This window comes from Anomalospiza imberbis, chromosome 22 (assembly GCF_031753505.1).
Source record: "Anomalospiza imberbis isolate Cuckoo-Finch-1a 21T00152 chromosome 22, ASM3175350v1, whole genome shotgun sequence".
NCBI classification, from domain to species: Eukaryota; Metazoa; Chordata; class Aves; order Passeriformes; family Viduidae; genus Anomalospiza; species Anomalospiza imberbis.
In genome coordinates, this window is record NC_089702.1 from 2,577,138 (window position 1) to 2,588,278 (window position 11,141).

An 11,141-nucleotide genomic window follows, 5' to 3' on the forward strand; every position below is an offset into this window, starting at 1 on the left:
ACCCCTCGTGGGTCCCACTCCAATGCATCTTTCATAGTTCTGTTTCTCCAAAGTATCTAACCTTATTTGCAAGGCCATCCTTTGAAACTTGGTTGTATTTCCATTTCTCTCTCAGCAATGTCTCTCCTATTCCATGGCATTTCTGAGGCAGCATTTCTTATCTCAAGGTTTGCACACAGATGCACACTGTGTGAGCCTTCTGCCAGGCTTGGAGAATTCCCTACAAATCCACTTCCCACAGTGGATGTTGTAACTCACTCCTGTGGTATTTCCTCCCTTTTGTACAGGAAGAGCTACAAGGACCCAGTCATGAGGATGTGTACAGGTGACAGACAGTGAGTGCTCTGCTTGAGAGGAAGGAGCAAAGTGACACAATCTGTCAGGCCAAGCAGTGAGCTGGGATGTCCCTGACTTACACTGAGATCATGGGGGAGAAAGAACCCAGAACAGAAAGTCACAACAGTGCACAAAGTCTCCATGGCTCCTTGTGGGAACACAGAAACAGAAACTTCCAGAGACACTGAAGGATTTGATCTGCAGCCTTGGAAGAAGCTTAGATTGATGTAAAAATACAATACACAGACATTGAGCAGAAAAATCATAGATTTGTGTTTCCATAGCTGTAGGTGAGAATGTGCCTTGAGGAAGTGACAAACTGGACTGATGAGATGGTGAAGGGCTGCAGTGTAAGGGTGTGGCTGCATGGAACAAGCTGAGAGTTCAGAAGCTATAACAGAAGCCAATGTGTGCACGTGAGTTCGAAGCCCACTGGACAAAAGTACCTGCAGTGCAGCAGAAGTGAGCAAAGCTGATGGGTTAGAAAAGCAAAATAAACCCTGTGGCAACGGTGCATTGGGTTAGGAAGTTCTACATTGCCTTGTAACAGAAAAACTTGTGACTGCTCTTGAGCTGTGGCCGAATGCTTGCTCCTCTAAAATCTCACAGCCCCTGAGACTGATGTTTGTCTGAGCAATAAATCCTTCTGAGCCTGAAAACAGTCCCACCCCTTCATTCCTAGCAGCTCCTAACTCAGGAGTAAGGCTGAACCAGGATGCCTTTCAGAGCTTAAAAGAGAATTGAAAAGGAAAGATGGAACTGGTCATTTCCTCGTGCTCCTTAGTAGGCCACATCACCTAGAAAAAACATCCAGGATCTTTTCAGCTCCACGTGCTTGTCCACACAGACTCTGCAAGGGAAAAAAATGTTCATCCAGATTTCCAGTTTTGTCATTTTGTTAAACTGAATGGACTCAGGCAAGGCATAATGAAAAGTTCTGGTCCATGCTCTCAGTGGGAATAATTTATTTTCTGCTTGTTTGTCTCCCTATTAAAAGTCATGCCACCTTCAGAAACCCTTGTCTTTAAACAACTGGCACTAACAGAGTATTGGCACTATAAGACAAAGGCTCATGAAGCCTTAGATTTTCTGGAAGGAGATTGAAGGTGTAAACTGCTCCTCATGGCAAAATAAATCTTAAAATTGGTGCATTAAATTGGTGCTGTTTCATCCATTAGGTTGTACACTCTACTTAGAGCCTTTACAAATCAAAAAAAATCCATTACAAACTTCTTTTTACTTGCAGGAATGTGAAATGGGGGTGGATTTGTAGTCAGGGAACACAAGACAGGAATCATGGCTTGTTGCCTTCAGAAGTTAGGTTCATTCCCTGGCAGACTCTGTCATGCAAGTGTTTGAAGGAAATTCAGAGTGATGCATCCAAAAGAATTCCCAAGAATGAGTTTTCTCACTGAGGGAATAGGGGGCTGTGCGTTTTAATTGGCACCTGGAGGAGGAGAAGGCACGTAGCTGAACCTGTCCAGGGCAGTGGAACACTGACAGAGCAGAGCAGCTGGTGAATGCAGCAGGACTGGCTGTGGGTGGGACAGGCCAAGTGCCAAGCTGATAAGGTGGAGCAGGCCAGGAAGTCAGAGATGAATCAGGATGGATCAGTCTGGGATGACTGTGAAAAACGCCAATCACTTGTTTTTGGTTTGTTTTTTTTTTTTTAATCTTAAAATTTTATTAGCAATAAAATAGTTATTAAAATAGTAATAAAATTAGAGTAATAAAAATTTGGACAATGAGGCTTAGGACACTATGAGACAATAAAAAGCAAAGAATTACGGACGTCCAGATATTTTTGGGCACTAAGTGGCCAAAACCATGCCTTGTGAACAAAGGAATAACCCTTAACAGCAACAGCCTGTTGCATATTCATATATCTCATACATGATGCATAATTCCTTAAAAATTAAGATTTTTTCTAGTTTTTGTCAACTTCTTCCCCTTAATCCTGGTGGTTCCATAAAGACAGAGAGAAGGTGGAAGAATGTTTCTCTTTTCTGATAAGGAGGCAGTAACTCTTTATGGGCCCTGTCGCTGTTATCTCTGTGTGAAGAGTTTCTAGATTATCTCTTTCTTGAGCTAGTTAAACGAATCTCTTACATTGCAGTTTCTATTTTAACATTATGTTATAACCTAAAACTATATTTAACACACTACTTAAGAGAATTAATACAGCATAACTTTCTAACATAACACATATAATATTCATTTTAATATTTGTGAAAAGCCAATCATAAAATACACATTTTTCACAATGACCTAGCCTGTAGCATGGTAAATCACTGGCTCAGCGTGGACATTATGGCCTCTAAATAGAGATTCATGCTGTGGGTCAGGTTTGACAGGACCAGGGCACAACAAATCCAGGCTTTTAAAAAAATTGTTATGGACATGGCTAAATAATGAGTGGAAATGGATGTACGAGATAGGGTAGCAGTTGTTAGACTGGGGTAGTGGGCAAAATATGAGGCCAGAGCAGGTTGTGATGCAGAAGTGAATATAACTAAGGAGACAGAGGTCAGCCTTACCACAGCCTTACCACTGCCAGTGAATTTTGCAGCTGTGTACAAAGGCATCTCCAGAAACGCCTCCAGCAGTGCTTGTGACACAGTTCTGCAGCTCTGCTGAACCACCCCTACACAGCCTCCCCCACCTCCTCCTCGCACAGCAGCAGCTCCAGCAGTTGGCATTCCTGTCTCTCCAGGTGGTGCCTGCAGCAGAAATCCAGCACATCCAGGCTGCTGCTCCCATCTGCTGCCCGTAGCATTCACTGCAAGCCTCTCCCTGCCTGTGAGCCAGCAGCAACAGCAGCAGCTCGAAACAATCTTCAGGGGTACTCAGCACAAAGGAGAGCTTAAGCAGAAGTTACACTAAGGATGTGCCAGATCCAAGATGTTGTCCTGCTGTCACACATCAGGAAACTCGTGGTGACAGCAGGTGAGTGAATGAGCCTGAGGAGCAGGCTTGGCATGAAGTAATGTAGAAACACCTCCCTCGACCTGCTGGCTGTCAGATTAATCCCTCTTCTGACCCAGACATGGTGTAACTGAGAGGTGTTTTAAAGACTTTTATTCCATTTTCAATCTCATGTGAAGGGTGAGACAATACAGATGATATAATTCACGCCACCACAATCAGAAGCCAACTATTCTCTAATTATAACACCCTGTAAGTGTTCCTTGGCCTATCAGCTTTTGCCACCCCATGCTGTAAATGCCCTAAAGCAAATAATCTAAAATTACCCCTCGTGGGTCCTTCTACAATGCGTCTTTCATAGCTGTGTTTCTCTTAAGTATCTAGTCTCATTTGCAAGGCCACAGCTGGCCATGTTTTTATCCAGACCAGGATGAAATTGGCCTTGTGGGCTGCAAGCATGCATTGCCAGGTCATGCTGAGCTTCCCCACCCCCAAAGCCCACATCTTTCTCTTCATGGTTAGTGCCAGTTCATTGTCCCACAGACTGTTCTTGTGCTGGGGATGCCCTGACCCACATGTGAGACCTTGCTCGTGGCCTTGTTGATCACGAGATTGGCACAGGCCCATCTCTCAAGCCTGCCCAGGTCCCTCTGATGCCTTGGGAAGGCTGAGCAAGAACAGAGACTGCAGGAGCTAAAGAATAAAGTAGGGATTTCTTAGGAGGCCTCAATGGATCCACCTTGGGCAGCACCAGAGCCCAGCCAGGGCTGCACCCCAGGTGAACCCAAAATGGTCACAAAATGCCCCACAGGTCACGGGGGCTCTCACTTTTATAAGCTCTGCTCCATTTGCACATTGGAGTTCATTGTCCAATTCCAGCTCCAGCCCATGCAGTCCCATCCTGCTTGTTTTTCTCTCTCCAGCCCACGTTGTTTGTGCTCTTGGGCCTGAAATCTGGATCATTTGTCCTTGGTCCCCAGCTGGGGAAGGAATTGTTTTGTCTCCCTGCTCTGTGAACAGAGCTCACCATCCCATAATATGAAACCCAGACCCACCCACTAAAGCAGCACAGAATCTGAAAAATACAAAAGCTCAAACCTGAGGCATCACCTCTGTATGAATTAAGGCTGAGCTCAGCCTAGCAGGGGCACAAGTGCCTGGCACTGGGAGCCCAGAACTGAGCCCAGAGCTTCAGGTGTGCCCTCGCAGTGCTGAGCTGAGGGCAAGGATCACTCTCCTGACCTGGTCTCCAGCTGGACAACGAGCTATTGACCACGATTTCTTGGGTGCGACCATCCAGCCAGTTCCTCACACACAAGTGCTCCATCCATCTCCAGTTTAGGGACAAGGATGTCAGATGTTTTGCACAAATCCAGGATGCTGATGCCTGTTGCCCTCCCCTGGTTCACCATTTCCGTCACCCCCTCACAGCGGGCTACTGTGGGAAGTGGATTTGTAGGGAATTCTCCAAGCCTGGCAGAAGGCTCACACAGTGTGCATCTGTGTGCAAACCTTGAGATAAGAAATGCTGCCTCAGAAATGCCATGGAAGAGGACAGACATTGCTGAGAGAGAAATGGAAATACAACCAAGTTTCAAAGGATGGCCTTGCAAATAAGGTTAGATACTTTGGAGAAACAGAACTATGAAAGATGCATTGGAGTTGGACCCACGAGGAGTAATTTTAGATGATTGGCTTTAAGGCATTTACAGCATGGGGTGGCAAAAGCTGAGCAATAGCTTTGGTTAAAGGGACTTAGACCAGCCAGGAATAGTACCTATGATCTGTCTCTTGCTGGGAAGTGATTCTTGCTTCCCTTTGGTCCTTGTTCCTGGGATTTGTTAATCTCTGGGCAGAGGTAAACCAGGCCTCTTAGGAGGCAGGTGCATGTTGGCCTCATGAACACAATGCAATGTCCTGACAGCCCCTGGAGCTGTTCTGAAGTTTTCAATAACTCCTAACTCTCTCCAGCTCTGATGTTACAAGGGCGTAGCACCAAAGGAGAGCAGTATTCCCAGTCTCATCTAAATTTGTGTTGATGTGATCCTGTCAGCCCTTCCGAAAAGGAAATATTTGTGTTTGGTAAAAAGCTAAGAGCAATTAGCTGGAGTTAACAAGGACTTCTGCAATTAGACTCACTCCTGAGATTCAGAACTTTCCTAGCTGGTGATTGGGCCTCTCCCCAATTCTCTACAGCCCAGGAACTCCCCTGGGAGGGATCCAGCTGAGCACAAAGGCCTAGTTAAAACTTGGTGAAACTCTAATGCCTTGGGACGTCTGTACTCAGAGTCTTGGAAGGAAACTTCATTGAGAAGAGGGAATAGGCAGCCAGGGATGTGAACAAGGGCACAGGGGAAGAGCTGGAGAAACTGAGGTAAACTCAAGATACTGACACTATCAATGACTGCAGACAGACATGCTGCAGTGAGCTCCTGATCTGTCCCAATTTAAGGCCAAAATAATCTGCTCATTAACACAAGAGTAATTGTCTTGTTTCAGAGCAGGTTTGCTGGGAGACCTGAGGCATCACACCTGTTATGTCCAGGGCTGGTGACAGGAGGTCAGCTCTGTGAGGACCTTGGCAAATGGGCTGTCAACAAGGCAGACCTGCAAGGTCATAGAACCACAGAAACTCCTGAGCTGGAAGGGACCTGTCAGGACCATCCAGTCCAGCTCCCGGCCCTGCATAGGACACCCCAAGAGTCACTTCATCTGTCTGACAGCATTGTCCAGACACTTCTGGAGCTCAGATGGACTTTGTGCTGAGCCCACTCCCCTGGGGAGGCTCTTCCAATGCTCAACCACCCTCTGGATGAAAAAGTTTTTGTTGATATCCAACCTAAACCTCCCATTAGTCAGCTCCAGCCATTTCCTCAAGTCCTGTCACTGTCATGAGCGTGAAGAGATGGCCACCTGCCCCTCACTGCCCTCAGGAGGAGGGTGCAGACCACACGAGGTCTGACCTCAGGGTCCTCTCCTCCAGGCCTGCAGACCTCTACAATTTCAAGAAACTTCTCTGTAGGAGTAGCACACACGGCACACATGATCACAAATTATCATTGTCTCGTGGAGGGCCTCAAAGATGATGAGAATCCCTCTTGTGAGGCCAGGCTGAGGTAGCTGGGCCTGGTCAGCCTCGAGAAGACTGAGAGGGGACCTTACCCCATGTAAAAGTATCTGCAGGGAGGTTGTCAGCGATGAGGAGAGATGGGAAAGACTGATTTGGTGATCAGAATCTGATTTATTGTGGGACACAAACGCTTATATACTATTTTAGGGAGGCTAGTATGTTTTACTACAGTGATTGGGTTAATATTCACACAAACAAACTTATACATTTTAAACATCTCTTGCTTGCAGAAGTCTGATGTAATTTTCTTTTTCTGGTAAATCCATCTGATTTGATCCTCGTGCAATCTTGATTTGATTCTCAAAGTTCTGTTTGCTCTTGCCAAGGCATGCTCTCATCAAATCTCTTGTGCTAATCCCAACAGGAGGGTGTGTAGCAGGGCATTCCCCCAACAGGAGCTCATCTCTTGTGTATCACAAGGTCAGATAACTCAAGCAGGACAAGCTCTCCTGAGCAGAGGTACTTTGGGCCCATGGTTATTGGTTATCTTGGGGTTAATACTGGTCTGGCATCTCCCAGCTGCCCAAAAACACCTTGCTGTTGGAATGAGATCTGGAAGACAAGCTGGATTTCTGACAGACAGGCACATCACTCTGTAAACTTTATAAAAACCTTCACAAAGCAGAAATCTCCTGTGCATTCCATGGAAATGTGTGGAGTGTCTCCCATGAGTAGGGACTCTGCTTTGTGGTTTCTCCCGTGGGGTTAAGTGAAGGAATCTGTACATTATCATCATCTCAGTGCTAAATTCCATTTGATTCCCAATTAATTCCATTTCTTTTGCCATCTTTACTACAGCTACCTCGATATAGTGCACTGTTTCATGTTATGCTGTAATCTACTAGTAATTCTTTAGGTTTATACTATGTAGTAAGTAAATTTTAATATCTTTCATCTGCTATCTCTTGTCTGTTTAATAAATAATTAATTTTTATGAGCAGACTTAATTTGCCGTCATTAAAAGCTGCAGGCTTGAATTTAAACTGTATCCAAAATGTGAGGCTGAGGCAGGGCTTGTCTGAAGCTTCCACTCACCCTATGACAGGGGGTCAGTGTCTCTGGTCAGTGGTTTTTTTTAAAAAGGTATTAAGAAAGTTTTATTTTAAAAAATAAATAACAAAACATATATTAAATCATAAAATTAAATAAAAGAATAATAAAAATCCTATAATAATAATAATTCAAATATAAAATTAATCTTTTATTTCTATTTAGTTCAATAACTTTTATTATTCTAAATAAAAATTATATATACTATATATTTAATAATATTTTAACATATATATTTCACAAAACCAAAAAATAAAATATAATCATTTTACATAAAAAACATCTACAAATATAATATAAAAAACTTTTATATAACTAACAATCTATAAAACCACTAAAAAATTATACATAGCTCTATAAAAAAACACATATTAAAAACAAAAAATCCCAAAAAACCCTCTCTTTTCTTTCCAACCTAAAAACAAACAAAACCAACCTAACCTCTGTCTCAACCAAACCAAACCAAACAACTCCTACCACAAACCCAAACTATTTTTTGCTCTGCTCAGCCAAAGGGTGAAAGGCACTGGGTAGAAACTGCTGCACAGGAAATTCCACCTGAATATCAGGAATATTTCCGAGGATGTTTCAGATATTAACACAAATCTGCCTAAGGCTGAGTCAAGCCTGGCAAAGGAGATCCCAAGCTCTGTGTGTGTGTGGTTTATCTTTATCCTGTGGCAGTCTGGGCACATAAACATCAATAATTTGGAATGTCATCTGACCCCAGACCCTGTTTGCAGGGTCTGAATTCCCACCACAGTCAAAAGTAATCAAAAGTTAATGGAATCTGGTGACCAAATCTGCTGAAAAATGTAGCTGGCATCTGTAGGCCACAGTGACAACTTCAAATGTGGACATTTGGTTAATCTAATGACAAAACTATTATTTAATATCATTAAGTATTATTTATTTAATGATAAATTAAATTTTTAGCATAATTTTACATGTCCAGATGTGCTGTACCTGCCTTACAAATGCCATCCCGAAATAATGAGTGCCTCTTCCAGCCGTTGTGGCTCCCAGTTGTATGTCAGAAATGTCATTCCTAATTATGAGGAATCCATGCTAAAGATCACTCGATAGATGTCAAAACCATCATTCATAGAGTAAATGTGCTAAGTCCAAGGTGAAAGAAATTGTTCCTGAACAACAGAATTTCTACATTTTTCTTAATCTCCATCTGTCCAACCTTTAACAATTACCACTGAATCACTGCTCCTTATCTTTGGTACAGTGAAAGTAAAGATATAATTAAAACATCAACCCTGCCCTCCATTATAAGAAAAAAAATTAAACTTTGTCTCAGTATAAATCCTTCAAGTCTTTTGGTACAATATTTTCTAATTATATCAACGGTGATGGAAAATAGGTCTCAAATATGCTTTTTATATTTTAAATCAGTGATGACATTTGAAAACATGATGAATTAAATCTCTTATTGGTGTCTCATTTTCTTTTTTAATTAATGCTGAAAAATATTCTATATTTTTCTGGTTTAATTTTTTTTTTGGTACAAAATAAGATGTGATTAAAAACAAACATGTCAAGCTGCTGCAAAGAGTCATATCTTAAAATTTTTCTGTGGAATTGCAAACCCTCAAGATAAAAATTCATATGACATCAAATTAAGAACACTGTACTTTTATGATATTTCTATTTACAATTATTTTAAGGATTAATTTAAGGAGTAATTCATGTCCTTAACTTTCCAATATAATTTAAGTTTTGAGGATTTAATATAAAGAAATTTATTAACAGTCACAGAGCTTTACAGTGATTAGGGTATTCAAATACATAGACTTGGTCTAACAAGTTTAAAACTATTACTCTAAAATTAAAGAAATGTTTTTGAGGCACTGGAGCAGGAATGCAATTTTGCAAACCTTTTTTTTCCCAGTAACAATCTCAGAATTATAACCAGTACTCATTCATTTCCTGGGCTCCACATTGTAGTGTCAATTTTGTCCTCTCCTTTCCCCAAAGAAATTTACTAAACATTTTCAGGAAATTAATGCAAACGGATGAAAACTTATTCTTCTCAGTTCTTTCAGTAAAATCAGGCCCCTGAATATTACTCTTCTGTTCAAAAAAGTCAGAAGTATGTAAAACACAATTTTAAAGTTTCTGGAAAATAGCAAGGAAAAGAAAATAAAAATAAAAAATAAAAAAAGTTTATTTATTTAAGAATTTCTTAAGTATGTGGAAGAAGTTTCCTTCCAAAATGTTAACATAGCTTCTAACTCTTACAGCTGAAAATCTCCACTTTTCTCCCTCTTTCCCACCCAAAAGCTGAAGTGTATCTGTAAATTCATTTTACTGAACAATAATTTAGAGTGAAAAATACCACTTCAAACACCTGAAACACCCCAATTATTCCATTTCATTTCCCCACGAAATCAATTTTTCTCCATCTTTTCTTCAGGGCTTCTTTCACCTCTTTATTCCTCAAACTGTAAACGATGGGATTCAATAAAGGAGTGACCACAGAATAAAAGAGCGAGAGGAATTTATCCACGGATGCACGGTAGGTGTACTTTGGCCGCAGATACACGGAGCCTGCAGTGCCATAAAACAGAGCCACAACCAAGAGGTGAGAGGAGCAAGTGGAAAACGCTCTCTGCTGGCTCTCAGCTGATGCCATGTGAAGAATTGTGGAAATGATACGAATGTAGGAGTAAAGGATCAGGAGGAAAGGGCTCAGAATAGCAAAGACAGCCACCACAATGACCTGCAGCTCTCTTGGGAAGGTGTTGCCACAGAGCAGGTCCAGCAGGGGCTGAATCTCACAGAAGAAGTGGTCGATGGCAGAGCCACACAAGGGTGAGCTGAATGTTATGAGGGTGTGAATTAAACCCACAGCAGCCCCACAAATGTAACTCCCAGCAACCAGGCTTGTGCAGACCCTGCTGCTCATGAGAATTATGTAATGCAAGGGGTAGCAAATTGCAAAATAACGATCAAGGGACATGGCAGCCAAGAGAAAACATTCAGCAACTCCAAAGAAAAGGAAGAAAAACATTTGCATTGCACATCTTGTCTTAGAAATACTTACTGTTCCCACCATCAGGGTCTCGAGAATGGTTGGGATAATGACTGATAAATAGCAGATATCCAAACAGGAGAGCTGGGTGAGAAAGAAATACATCGGGGTGTGAAGGGTGTTGTCACTGTTTATTGTGAAAGCTATCACTGTGTTAGCCATCAAGGTGAGAGAATAAAGAGATAATAAAACTACAAAGAGCAAAGAGTGCAAATGAGAGCTTTCAGAAAAACCCAGGAGTCTGAATTCACTAAATCCACTGAGGTTCCCAAGGATCATCCTTCTCTGGTGCCTTGTGGAACTGTGTTTTAGATGAAGCTTCAAACAGCCAGGCAAATCTGCAATCAAAATACAACTGCCTGTTTGAACAGACAAAAGGATGACTAGAATTTAGGAACTATACAGATTTTGAAAAGATCTTCTGAAGAGATCTTCTGAAGGTTTCTAAAAAAATAAGGCAATCTTATGCATTTATTTTTGACTCTTTTTTTGACAGATTCTTCTTTCATAGCATTGCCTTCAAAGTTTGCATATTCACTACTGTCTTCCAATGCTCAGCTACCATTTTTACCCTGTAGAAAAAGACAAAAAAAAATGATGGCAGATATCTTTTTATGGACTAATCAGTTCAAGTCCCAAAATTATCAGTAGCAACAT

General features: G+C 41.8%; 1 protein-coding gene across 1 annotated transcript; it reads right to left on the reverse strand.

The window, feature by feature from the left end:
• Positions 1–9,624: 9,624 nt before the first annotated feature.
• On the reverse strand, positions 9,625–10,871 carry LOC137486772 (olfactory receptor 10C1-like). Its single transcript, XM_068212251.1, has one exon. It carries the CDS (start codon positions 10,761–10,763, stop codon positions 9,825–9,827), a length of 939 nt encoding a protein of 312 aa, XP_068068352.1. The 5' UTR covers positions 10,764–10,871; the 3' UTR covers positions 9,625–9,824.
• Between the last annotated feature and the right edge of the window lie 270 nt (positions 10,872–11,141).